The 13402-nt window shown below is 44.5% G+C and overlaps 2 protein-coding genes across 2 annotated transcripts; one reads left to right on the plus strand and one right to left on the minus strand.

The window, feature by feature from the left end:
• The first annotated feature begins 603 nt into the window (after nucleotides 1-603).
• On the plus strand, nucleotides 604-4668 carry kin (Kin17 DNA and RNA binding protein). The gene is made up of 12 exons (XM_029461919.1): nucleotides 604-869; nucleotides 949-1043; nucleotides 1125-1168; nucleotides 1244-1366; nucleotides 1509-1693; nucleotides 1790-1838; nucleotides 1970-2021; nucleotides 2705-2825; nucleotides 2904-3023; nucleotides 3123-3222; nucleotides 3342-3442; nucleotides 4338-4668. Exons 1-12 carry the CDS (start codon nucleotides 756-758, stop codon nucleotides 4395-4397), a joined length of 1164 nt encoding a protein of 387 aa, XP_029317779.1. The 5' UTR covers nucleotides 604-755; the 3' UTR covers nucleotides 4398-4668.
• itih2 (inter-alpha-trypsin inhibitor heavy chain 2) lies at nucleotides 4518-13292 on the minus strand. Its single transcript, XM_029461918.1, has 21 exons — nucleotides 12416-13292; nucleotides 11936-11968; nucleotides 11620-11658; nucleotides 10775-10947; nucleotides 10589-10693; nucleotides 9940-10102; nucleotides 9758-9865; nucleotides 9058-9186; nucleotides 8857-8973; nucleotides 8601-8769; nucleotides 8391-8516; nucleotides 8061-8242; nucleotides 6981-7166; nucleotides 6722-6861; nucleotides 6453-6625; nucleotides 6080-6235; nucleotides 5790-5903; nucleotides 5474-5672; nucleotides 5219-5391; nucleotides 4996-5107; nucleotides 4518-4921 (listed from the first exon to the last, which is right to left on the minus strand). Exons 1-21 carry the CDS (start codon nucleotides 12509-12511, stop codon nucleotides 4774-4776), a joined length of 2841 nt encoding a protein of 946 aa, XP_029317778.1. The 5' UTR covers nucleotides 12512-13292; the 3' UTR covers nucleotides 4518-4773.
• Between the last annotated feature and the right edge of the window lie 110 nt (nucleotides 13293-13402).

A 13402-nucleotide genomic window follows, 5' to 3' on the forward strand; every position in this document is an offset into this window, starting at 1 on the left:
TCTTTTACATGTAAAAGTCCTGCATTGGTCAACATATACTTACCTACTGAACGTAAAAGTACTCATTTCTGGGCCATAAAAAATAATAAATTATGGTAAATCCGTAAAATAAGAAAATAAATGTGCAATAAATAAATAAATATACGGAAATATTTTAAACAAACAAATGTGTAAAATAATTTTAAATGCTTATAGTAATTATTTTATATTTGTCTGTATATTCCCACATTTTTAATTTACTTATTATATATTTTATTTATTACTCTTTATATTTCAATATTTATTTATTCTTTTACGGCGTCAATCTTTTGCTATGGCACTCCTGTTACTCCATACGCATTATATAGAATTGCCAGAATCCTATATATTATATTACCGAATTCTAATTATTGATGTTCATCACTTAAATGTTGCAGCTCGTAAGGAATAAGCTAATTTTAATATTATTTAATAACCTAAATTTGCACAGTAACTAAAGCTCTCAAAATAAATGTAGTGGAGTGAAACGTACAATAATTCTCTCTGAGTTGTAAGTGGAGTAGAAGTAGTCCCTGAACGCAGCTGCAGTTATCGCGTGTTTTCATCTTTATCGCGAGGTTATGACGTTAACATGCGGAAACTGTTTACGTTAGCGGCGAGCAGTTGTTGATGGTTTAGCTGCGATTCGAGCGGACTTTGTTTTGTCAGTTTGAGAGATATTAATCGATATTAATCGATAAGAAGCGAGTGTTTTATGTTTATTGTTGCTGATCACAATGGGGAAGGCAGATTTTCTCTCCCCCAAGGCGATAGCCAACCGGATAAAATCCAAAGGTCTCCAAAAGTTGAGATGGTATTGTCAGATGTGTCAGAAACAATGCCGAGATGAGGTGAGATGACCGTTTAATCCGGGTTATTTAGTGTATTACTTTAGTTTGATTTCAACATACTGTATTTTAATCTTTCCAGAATGGCTTCAAATGCCACTGCATGGCTGAGTCCCACCAGAGGCAGCTGCTGCTCGCCTCAGAGGACCCCAACAAGTTCATGGACTACTTCTCTGAGTAAGTTCCTTTTGCATATACATTTAGCATGTTAGTGTTCTTCAGATGGTTGGACTTCATTCTTGTTTCCTTTCTTCACAGTGAGTTCAGAAGCGACTTCGTGGAGCTGCTCAGCAGACGTTTTGGTGAGTCCAAACAGATGATCCAGATGTTTGCAGCTGTTTAATGTCAGACAACTGATTTTAAATGTTCATCCGCAGGGACCAAGCGAGTGCACAACAACATCATCTACAATGAGTACATCAACGACAGAGAGCACGTCCACATGAACTCCACACAGTGGGAGACGCTCACTGACTTCACTAAGTGGCTGGGCAGAGAAGGTAATGTGTGTGTGTGTGTGTTCTACATCCTACACACACCTTGGAACATTTAGGAACAACATATGAACACTAGCTTCCATCTTTACAGAGTAGAAAGAAGTTGCAGCGGACTGTGTAATAATAAGCTGAACGTTACTGCTAGGTTTCTGCAAGGTGGACGAGACCCCTAAAGGCTGGTACATCCAGTACATCGACCGTGACCCGGAGACCATCCGCCGCCAAGAGGAGCAGGCCAGGAAGAAGAAGCAGGACCTGGACGACGAGGAGAGGAGCGCCCGGTTCATCGAGGAGCAGGTCCGCCGAGGCCGAGATGGCAAAGAGATCGAGGTGAGGACGGAGCGAGGACGGACTTCAGCTTCGCACATGCTCAGATCGGCGTTTCAAAATCAAAATAATATTTTGTTCCTGTGTTTTCCTCTGTAGGAAACTCCCGTTTTCACAGAGCTGAAACGTGAGAGTGAAGAAGAAAAAGGTGTGTGTGTGTGTGTGTGTGTGTGTGTGTGTGTGTGTGTGTGTGTGTGTGTGTGTGTGTGTGTTTGTTTGTGTCGGTTTACATTTCCTTTATGCATTTCTTTCCACTCACGCGCACTCGTTTTTCTGCAGTTGCTTTCAACCTGGGCGCCTCCTCGTCTGTAGCCGGTCCTTCCAAATCAAGGTACAGAGATGTTCACGTTGCTTATTCTGCTGCCTAATGTCTTAGGAAACAATAACTCTGGGTGTACACAAAACAATTATACATTTTCTTTTACAGAAAGTATGGTATTTAATATTCTCTTTTACTGTAAATGGTATTTTTATTTGATGTTGATTTTTTATTTTACTTATATTTGTATATATATATTTTCTTAATGTTTAGTTGTATTTATTTATTTCCAATCTATTTATTTTTATTTAATTTAAATTGTATTATTATTTATTTATTTCCCATCTATTTATTTTTATTTTATTTAAATTGTATTATTATTTATTTATTTCCCATCTATTTATTTTATTTAATTTAAATTGTATTATTATTTATTTATTTCCCATCTATTTATTTTTATTTATTTAAATATTATTATTATTTATTTATTTCCCATCCATTTAATTTAATTTAAATAATATTTATTTATTTATTTTAATGTTTTTTAGTTAATATTTATTATCACTATTACTTTCTCCATGTTTCTCCGTATTTACCTACGTATATTTAAATGTGCAGTAAAGCTTTAAAACTGAACTGCTGATCGATGCCCTGAAGATTTCAGTAAACGAAACAGTGACAAATAAATTCTGCTGCCTAATTATGAAGCTCGTATAATTTAATAATATTAATGATCTGAAACTGTCTCCCTGTAGTTCTACTTTGGGTGTTAGTGCCCTCAAAGCAGCAGCATCATCCTCAACCAAGAGAAAAGACACCAGTTCAGACACCAGGGGGGAGAAGAAGAAGAAATCTGCTCTGGAGGAGATCATGGAGGTAGAGGAGAAGACGTCGTCTCTTCTTCTACACGTGTTTGCTTTCAGTCTGTATTTAATGCGATGCTTTTTTGTTTAGATGGAGGAGAAGAAGAAGCAGTCAGTCCGAACAGATAACTGGCTGAGGCCCAACATTGTGGTCAAAGTGATCACCAAGAGGCTGGGAGAGAAGTACCACAAGAAGAAGGCGGTCATCACGGTAACAGCGCTCGTGTTGCGTGAGAGTCTGTCTGTGTGCGTGTGGAGCGAATCAAAAAAAGATATCCTTAAAGAGAAACTGTGGATCCGTTTGTTGTAGGAGGTGCGAGACAAATATGGAGCTGTGGTGAAGATGATCGACTCTGGAGACAAACTGAAGTTAGACCAGAATCACGTGGAGACGGTGATACCTGCACCAGGTAAAGCAGCACACGCTTTAACCCCGAGCTCTGCAGATCAGTGAGTTCTACAGTAACTGCGTGTTCCTCAGCTGAACGTCTCGATCCTCCTCAGCATCATGTTGTCAAACTCCCTGCAGGTAAACAGGTGTTGATCCTGAACGGCCCGTACAGAGACACGGAGGCTCTGCTGGACGGGATCGACGAGAAGAACTTCAGCGCGACGCTCACACTCGCCTCTGTGAGTAATTCTTCTTCAGGCTTCTTCTGTACCCGGCACACGTCAGTCGTCGGTCGATCATCGTTCGTCCGTTTCTCCTGGAAAGTGCGACACGTATCCAGCTTTCTCTGTTTTACACTCGCCACGCTGCGTTCACTGACGTTAACAGTCTCGTTTAATATTGAAGTTTTGCATGACGCGACCACGTGATGACACGTTCTGCTCGTGTTGTGTTCAGGGACCCTGACCGTGGCCAGGAAAAACAGTCAGTCGCCCGTTTAAAATATTACCGTCTAGTTTCTTTTGCTCGTGGATTCCACCAACCCAGAACTAAATGTAGTGTTCACAGCGTGTTTTATATCCTGCAGCGTGTTTAATAACCTGCAGCGTGTTTTATATCCTGCAGCGTGTTTAATAACCTGCAGCGTGTTTTATACCCTGCAGCGTGTTTTATACCCTGCAGCGTGTTTTATATCCTGCAGCGTGTTTTATAACCTGCAGCGTGTTTTATATCCTGCAGCGTGTTTTATAACCTGCAGCGTGTTTTATATCCTGCAGCGTGTTTTATAACCTGCAGCGTGTTTTATACCCTGCACCGTGTTTTATACCCTGCAGCGTGTTTTATAACCTGCAGCGTGTTTTATAACCTGCAGCGTGTTTTATATCCTGCAGCGTGTTTTATAACCTGCAGCGCGTGTTTTATAACCTGCAGCGTGTTTTATAACCTGCAGCGCGTGTTTTATAACCTGCAGCGTGTTTTATAACCTGCAGCGTGTTTTATAACCTGCAGCGTGTTTTATATCCTGCAGCGTGTTTTATATCCTGCAGCGTGTTTTATACCCTGCAGCGTGTTTTATACTCTGCAGCGTGTTTTATATCCTGCAGCCGTCAGTGAAGTGTCCTCTTGTCTCCCCAGGGTCAACAGAAGGGGAAGAGAGTGAACGTCGCCTATGAGGATTTCTCAAAACTGGCCTGAACCAACGACCTTCCTGTTGTAACCTTAGGGACTCTACTGTGTCAGAGATATTTCCCCAAGATTCACACACACACACACACACACACACACACACACACACACACACACACACACACACACACACACACACACACACACACACACACACACACACACACACACACACAGAAACTCAGAGCAATGTGTTCAATTTGGTTTTTATTTTGTATTCAAGTTGATCTTAACATTGCACATGTACATTTTTGTTCAAATAAATTCAGCACAAAGTGACTTTCTGGTGTTCTTTGTAAAATGATTTGGACACAAACACCGGTGAGGGGTAAAGGTCGTTTCCCCTTCGTCCTTCTCTGTGAAATGTGTGTGAATGTCTCGCCGCTCAGAGCGCCTGCAGGAAGCTGTTGAGATTTGGGACGATGTAGTCGGTGTAGTGGCCGTCGATGAAGCCCTTCCCACTGTTGTGTATGAACCAGCAGTAGACGTTTGAGCCGTGCTTCTTATCGTGCCTGTAATCCTTCTGCCAGCCCCTACACACACACACACACGAAGTTATGAGTTTGAATAAGAAACGTGTCCGTTGTCCACACGAGTTGAGACGTACCTGGTGACCGGCAGCTTGTTGCCCTTCACCTCCATGGTGGCCTCCTTCTTCAGAGGGTCCGGTCCTTCGTGCACGTTGTACACGCTCACCTCAGGCTCTCTGGAAAACTGCCCTGAGAGATCACACACACATTTTGGAGATTTAGGAATTAGGAAAGGCTGCCCCCTATAGACTGGTATCCACACACACACACACATACACACACACACACACACACACGTACCGATGAGCCCGTGGACCAGAGGGGAGTACTGGTTGTCGTTGGGGATGTAAAGACCGAGGAAGTCCACATTGGCCGGATTCTTCTTCCACACTCGGTGAAGAAGCACCGTCACCTGGACGTTGTTATTTATGACGATGGAGACGTGAGAGTCCTTCACGATGGAGATCCTCACCCTGAGACAGAAACATGAGGTCAAAACAAGCGATGTCAAGACGATGCAATGAAGGACGACGACGGGGGGGGGGCGAAGGTTACCCATCCTGCGTGATGTGAGCCGTGGCCCCCCAGGTGAAGGTGTGGTTGTTTGTGCCGTCCATCAGGGCGATGCTGTCGGTGCCGACGGTCACGCTGACTCCGTCGGGCTGGTAGTACACGGAGATGGTGCCGAAGTAGGTGCTCAGTTTGCCTGCGTGCGCCTGCTTAGAGCCGACCAACTGACCGTTCACCACCAAACCTTTGAGGGGGGGGGTCACACTTCAGTTAGACAGTCCCACACCAAATGTGCTGTTTAAATAAACACGCCTGATCTCTGGTACTAAAATGCTGCACATCTGAATGAAGCACACGCCACCTGTCCCACTGTCGTCCACCAGGCTGAGGATGTGTCCCGGCGTGGAGTCGATGTTGAAGCAGACGTCCATGTTGCTTCTGGGCAGGTGGATGATGAAGTGAGGGTCGCTGTCCACTGGAGGAGAAACACTGAACACTGAGTACCGTTCACATCCAACACTGCAGCTGGAGAGCGTTTAGGATTTCATGGAAGTCATCAGAAGTGTGTGTGTGTGTGTGTGTGTGTGTGTGTGTGTGTGTGTGTGTGTGTGTGTGTGTGTGTGTGTGTGTGTGTGTGTGTGTGTGTGTTACCTAAGGTGATCTGCTGTGGCAGGGTCCACTCCTCTGGGCCCTTCGCAGCCTGGCTCGGAGGGGCCTCAGTGGTCATCTGGACCCAGGGTGGAGGCTGGTAGACCACGCGCACCGGAGCCAGGCCTGAGGAAGCCGAGCCCCCCCCGACTCCTGCTCCTACACACACACACAGACAGACAGACAGACAGACAGACAGAGCGTTGTGATTTTGAAAGCATTCGATCAAAGTTTCTGATTTGGTGTCCAACATAAAGTTCTGAATATGATTTGGAGCAGAAATCTGAAGAAAAATGTAAAGAAATTATTAAGATTTCATATAAAATCTAAATCTCGTTGAAGATCTGCGAGTGCGAGTGCATCTCCCGGCACGCACCTGAGCAGCAGCCGTGCTTGGGATCCTTCGGGGAGTCGGCCAGCAGCCTCTCGTTGGTGTCCTCGCTCTCCACCAGCAGGGCGGTGAGCGGAGTAACAAACTGATGCTCCACGGCCAGCGTCATGATCCGCTGCGTGATCTTCCTCTTCTTCACGGCCGTGGGAGCCAGAGACCTGCAGGAGAGCCACACGGCGGCCGTCAAACACCGACTCATGCGACAACATTACCTCGTTTATTTGCATTTATGCACTTGTTCATTCTCCGCTCACCTTTCAGAGATCAGCTGTTTGATGGTGATGTAGGCCCACATTTGTCTGGCGAAGCCCGTGAACGAGTGCTGCTGCTTGGCCAGCGCCGTGTCCAGCTCCGTGAAGTCCCCCTCTGTGTGCAGGGTGATGTCCAGACGGGCCTGCAGGACGAGACGGGACACTAATGGTACTAGTTTCCCTTTGCTTCGCTTCACCCACGACCTTGAACCCTGATCTTCTGCGTGAGTGTTAACTCCTCTCATCGTGTTATTCTACTCACGGCAGACGCCGTGGTGAAGCTGGTCAGGGTGTTGCTCTCAGACGGCAGCACCTTCCCGGCCACCACCAGCTCCGACCCGCTGAAGTATTTATCAAAGCGGTTCTGGGTGACGTCTGACACGGAGTCCTCCAGGAACTGAACCGTGATCCTCCTCAGCAGAGGAGAGGAGACCTGGCTGTAAAACATCTGCAGGGGGGAGAGGAGGGAGGAGAGGAGGTGAGAGGAGAGGAGACCTGGCTGTAAAACATCTGCAGGGGGGAGAGGAGGGAGGAGAGGAGGTGAGAGGAGAGGAGGTTGAGAGGAGGTGGGGAGAGAGGAGGGGTAGAGCTGGAGTTCTCCGTAGGATGTTAGATTAGATGAGGGGAGGCAGGAGGTTGGCGGGATAGGAGGAGAGAGGAGGAGGAAGTGAGACCTGGCTGTAAAACATCTGCAGGTGGAGAGGATGGAGGAGAGGATGTGAAGAGAAGTGGGAGGAGTGAGGGAGTGGAGAGAGGAGGGAGAGAGGAGGTGAGAGGAGGTGGAGGAGGAGGGGGGGAGGAGGGTGGAGGGAGAGAGGAGGAGGGGAGAGAGGGGAGAGAGCAGGAGGGGAGGGAGAGAGGGGAGAGGATGTGGGAGGGAGAGGGAGGGGGGAGAGGGAGGGAGAGAGGGAGGAGGGAGAGAGGAGGGAGGAGGAGAGGGGGGGAGAGGAGAGGAGGAGGTTGAGAGGAGGAGGGATGTAAGAAGCTGCTGGACAGCTTCAGGAGCATCAGGAACAGAACCCTGGGCTCCTGCATGTCACAGTAAAAAGTTCATCTTGTATCCTGACTTTGTCTTCTAGTTATCGAACAGCTCGTTCAGCGACACTAAACTAAAGACTGTAGTATTATATTTATATATATAGTATAATATATATAATATATAATTATATATTTATTATATTATATTATATATATCTAGATAATTTATATATATATATATATTATATTATATTATATATTATAATTATATATATATAATATATATATTATATTATTATATAGAGGTTTTCACTTTGAACTTTTAGGACTTTTATGAATTCGTTAAGCGAGTCGTCTCGTGTACCCGGAGCTGTTCTGCAGCATCGTGGTTGGCGTAGATCCTCTGAGCCATGCCCCTGTTCTCCATGGCGATACGCTCCAGGAAGTCGTAGTCCACGTCGAAGCCGATGCCCAGCGAGAAGAGAGAAAACTCCTCCCTCATCACTCGCTTCACGTTCTTCTGGATGGTGCTCAGCTTGATCTCACCTGCAGAGATCAGCATGTCACGTTATTGTACCCACCTCCGTCTTCCATTGGAGAATGCTCATTTGTATCTCAGTTACTCGCCACGTTTGCACATTCCTTCACTACTTCTTAAACTCAGGCATTTCCTTGCTCGTATTTTGCACCTTACCCACAGTGGGGTCTCCATCAGACACCAGGATGATCATGGAGACGGAGCGAGGGTCGATGAGCCCCTGATTGGACGCCTTCACCAGCATCTGGACGGCTCTCATCAGAGCCTCGTTGATGTTGGTGCCTGTGGTCAGTGATGTTTAAGTTCAGCAGGTTATAAAAGCTTTTTAAAACCCTTCCTACTCGATTACAGAATATTCTCTCACACCTCCGTTGGGTTTGATGTTCTGGATGTATCTCTTGGCATCTGCGACCTGAATGGTGGAGCCAGACACCAGCTCCTCGCTCCAGCAACGCACGTTGTGGTTGAAGTCGATGACGCTGAAGTGATCGTCTATGGTCAGGTCGTCCAGAATAGCCTGCATGGCCTCCACCGTCTGTGAGGAAGGGTTGGCGTTAGCTGCAGCTCTGCAGAACGCCCACATGGTGGCAGTGTTTCACAAAGAATAAGCAGGATAACTCACCTGCTTCATCTTCACGCCCCACATGGATCCACTGACGTCAATGACGAACACGATATTTTTAGGGAGAGGCGAGAGGTTGGAGGGAGCGAAGAATTGGATAAAATGGCCGTCTGAGACCTGGAAACAAGTACGTATTTAGCCGTACGTGACATTAAACAAGTTACTAAATGAGGCTTTTTGAAGAGTAGACGTGGACGATACCTGTAGTTCTCCTGCATTGCTGTCCCGGGTCACGTCGTATTTGACAGTGAAGACGCCGTCTATGGCGCTTCCGGTGCAGTTGTCACACTTTCTCTGCTTCTGGAGGTTCGGCTTGAAGACGATATGAGCCTGGGGACAAAGACAGCGCCTCAGATTAAGATTCCTGCCTCCACATAACAAATACACTCTTATAATCTCTGCCAAGCAAGGGTTGGTCTTGTGTGTTCTTTAAATATTTCTTCATTTTCCTGATACCTTAAATAACTAGTGACTAGTGAAAATGATGCGTCCAAAAGTCCCCACATTGAATTGATTGTCTGATGTGTATATGTGTATTTTATAAACATATTCCATACTTTACCTCACAGCACAGTCTACTATAAACTCTCCCATAACTTTTGAATTCGCTGCATAAGTACAAATTCAGCTGTATTTCACAGTTTGCACGACTGCAAAATGATAATATTTATTTAATTTTGGAGATTCATTCTTGACTTTTGGGATAAGTAGACTGTGCATTAGGAATATTGGACTTTGCTTTTTGAATAAACACAACAGATACGATTACTTTCGCTGAATACAAAGCTCTAATAGTCCCAGACAGGCTTCAGGTTCTCTTCAACAATCATGGCCCCATCCTCCCAACCTCTAAACATTTTCTATCCCTGGTTCCGCCTCTCTGGGTGTTTTCCAGTCTCACCTTTTCTTTGGACGATGTGACTTTGATAACATCTGCAAACTTCTCTCCAAGCGTGTTTGGTGTTTGTACCGTGGAAATCCCCTTCGGCTCAAAGATGTACACATCCACCTAAAGAGAGACGAGGTCAGACGTGACTGGTAGATGACATACAGACACACTGACATATCTCACGATGATCTCACCTGGAACTGTGGCACCAGCCTCCCAGGCTGCAGGTACAGCGAGTGCTCGTAGAAGCCCAGCTTCCTGTGCATCATCTCCTGGTAGTGGAGCTCAAACTCAATGTTACTGCCGGGAGGAACATGGACTTCTGTCTTAAACGTCTCCATGTCCTGGGAATTCGCCCTGTAAAGCAGAAGCATTTCAGTTTGGACAATCATGGATTGTCGGCCTTCACCTACAAAATGTCACTCAAAGAGACACGTACGGACCGGGAAGAGAATCAAAATGACCAAAAGAAACATTAAAGAACTACAAATAGAGAGTAAAAGACTACAAGGAGATGCAAAACAACACAGAGGCATAAAATGACTTCAAGGCAACGACAAAGAGACTTAAAATGACAACAAAGAGACACATTCACTACAAAGAGACAGAAAACAAGTACAAAAGATGCAAACAGAACAAAACAATTATAAAAAGACACAAACTGACTACAAAGAGACAAAAGAACAACAAAAAGAGGCTGAACAACTATAAAGTGTGTGTGTCTTGCTCCTATGTAAGAGACGTGGTGGGGCCCTGTTGCATGCCTGTGCCCGGGGGCCCCACAGTCTCACAGTCCGCCCGTGTGTAAGACGCTGTGGAGCTCTACAGAGGCCGGTCCAGTACCTGACGATGCCGGCCGCCTTGCCTCTGGCTCGGGCCTGGGCGTACAGGTTCCTGGCCACTGTCTTCTCCTTCACTGAGCCCACAAATATAATCCCGTTCACGTTCCTGCAACAAAAAGAGCGAAAGGTTCAAACTCTCCACGCTCTGCTCGAGAGGATGTTTGGACGGATGTGAAACTGGCCTCACATGGTGAAGTTGGTGATGAAAGCTCGTTTGGGGATCTGGACGTTAAAGCCGATGCTTTGGGCTTTGGAGCCCGAATTGACCACCGAGCTCCTGACGGTGGTGTGGGCGAAGCGCGACGTGATGCGGCTCTCCACCTTGTAGCTCTTGACGGTGATGTCTTCTCCGCGGATGGCCTGTGGAGGCAAAGTGAGGAGGGATATTAAGCAGAGAGAAGGCTCTGGGAGTCTGGGAGGACGTTTTCTGACCTCTGTTTACTTTGTGCCAGAACTTTATGAGATATCTTTCTGATTTTATTTTGAAAATCTAATCTACACCATTGACATAGAAAAGACAAGAACACTTTTGTTTATTGGGTACTGATTTTAATACTTATTTTATCAAGTGTGTTTTTTATATTGGGTCTATTTTCTCTCCTTATGAAGCATGTTGTGCTGCACAAATAAAGTTTATTGTTATTATTATTATTAATCTCGAAAGTGTCCAACTGTGCACGATACACAACTAAAGATTTTACTGTTATTCCTCCTTAAACATGCGACCACGTTTGTTTAAATTGAGTTTAGGAATGAGGCTTAGAACAGGTCAAATGTCCAAACACAAGACTCCACATGAGGATGTGCATTATATTTCACACACTTCCCCGAACACACGACTGTCCCACTGATGAGATTTCTTTAGGAAGAGAAAGACAGACAGAAAAAGGGAACGAGAGCAGGATTAGTGCGGAACAAAGTCAATAACCCGTCAGTCATGGGAATCTCTTCAAACAGCAGCATGTTGACTATCAGATAAGAGTAAACTCTGTCACAGTGCAGAGGGCTCCAACAACAAGCGGGGAGTCATACCTCAAAGTCTTCCTGCTCCTCGCTGGTCAATATCGCTCTCTGAAACACACACACACACACACACATCAGATCCCTGCTCTCTGAGAGAAGATTATAAATAACAAACTGCTGTTATTAAGACACAGATGACGCAGGATTACAATCAGGATCACAGTTTGTTTGACGATGCCGTGGAACATTTTTTGCGTAATCAGTGAAATGCACACGGTGGATCAATGATTGCACTTATTGCAACATCAGCGAGAAAAGTCTGTGTTCGACATGTTCGACATGTACGTAAATGAGAAAAGTCGGGTTGTGTGGGAGAAGATCTCACCTTGTGTCTCTCCCGATGATCCCGCGGATCCGACTGGTGGCAGGAAGAAAATCGGATTATTTATTATAAATGATGTATTTTGGTGCAATTATTCAAGATTGAGTTGCTTGTATTTATTTTTTATTTGTTTTCATAAATCACATTCAAATGTTTTACTTTTTAAAGGTCAAAGGTCAGGGCAGACAATCTGCAAAATATATAATATTAGCTAAAATAAGTGCTGTAACTGCTATATAAAGGGGAGTTTTTAAAGTCAAAGGTCAGGGAAAATATTTAGATTACATTTTTAACAATTCATATATACCCAATTTAAAAACAAAATACAATTCACTACTCTGGAAAGAGATTAAAAAAAAACAATTCCCTGTAAATTGAGTCTTGATTTCAATTCTCATTTTATTTTGTGATTAAATCATAAAATCCCATTCCCCTCTACTCAGTATAGTTAAAGTCTTCTCCCTGTTAACCCTCACAACTCACCGTCTCTTCCTCCCATTCTCCATCGATCACAAACTCAAAGCTGCGGCCCTGTTGGAGGAGCAGGAGCCCCAGGAGCAGCAGCAGCAGACGCCTCATGTTTCCCGGCCTGTGGGCTTCAAACACACATTCCCTCAAAAAGTAAAACAACGCTGCGAGACAGACGGTCCTTCTGGAGAAACCCTGGAGGAGACACAGCTAGGCTGAAACTGAAGGTTAAAATCCACTGACCTGATCGACTCCCAGCTCCGGTCAATATTTGTTGTGTTTGGTGAGCCAGAGAGGAGAAGGAAACTTTGAAACTTGACCTGCAGTGTGTGCTGGGTAAACACCACGAATGTGACTTATTCTTAGATTAAACAGAAGTTTCTCATCAGATAGATTGTTTTTAAGATATGGGACTCTGTGATACTTTTGTCCAAAAGCTTTTTAAACAATATAAAAAGGAGGTTAACGTTTTAATGGCACACATGAGAAATGTGTAATGTTGCATTGTGCCCACAAGGTGGCGCCAAAGTAGCACTTTGTGTCTCGTTACTTTAAAATGCTAAAAGTTTTTATTCTCAATTAGAATTTGACTAAATGTTTTTGTTACAGTAACTGAAACAATAACGTAAAGGCAAAGTGAATAAATAAAAACAGTCAATTAAAGATTATAACTCGCTAACAATGACTAAAGATTTGTCCTGCTGTGTTTCAGTGACATTTAGTTCTTCTAATTAAATAACACATACAAATAAAACCTTTTACTGTTGTGGACTTCATTGTTTATCTTTTGCCATGGATTTTTAATTACATATTTGTTTTACATTCATGCTACCATGAAATCATAATTGTTTTAATTGTGAACTGGCAACTGAATTTTGTGTTTTCCACTGGAAATTGGTGCATAAAGTTCACCAAAATGCAGGAAATTGAGTGATTGACACTCAAGTTTTCTAGCCCCTTTGCTTAAATGTGTGTGCCCCCCCCCCCCCATATGTTGAAAAG

This window comes from Cottoperca gobio, chromosome 23, assembly GCF_900634415.1.
Source record: "Cottoperca gobio chromosome 23, fCotGob3.1, whole genome shotgun sequence".
In the NCBI taxonomy this organism is placed as follows: domain Eukaryota; kingdom Metazoa; phylum Chordata; class Actinopteri; order Perciformes; family Bovichtidae; genus Cottoperca; species Cottoperca gobio.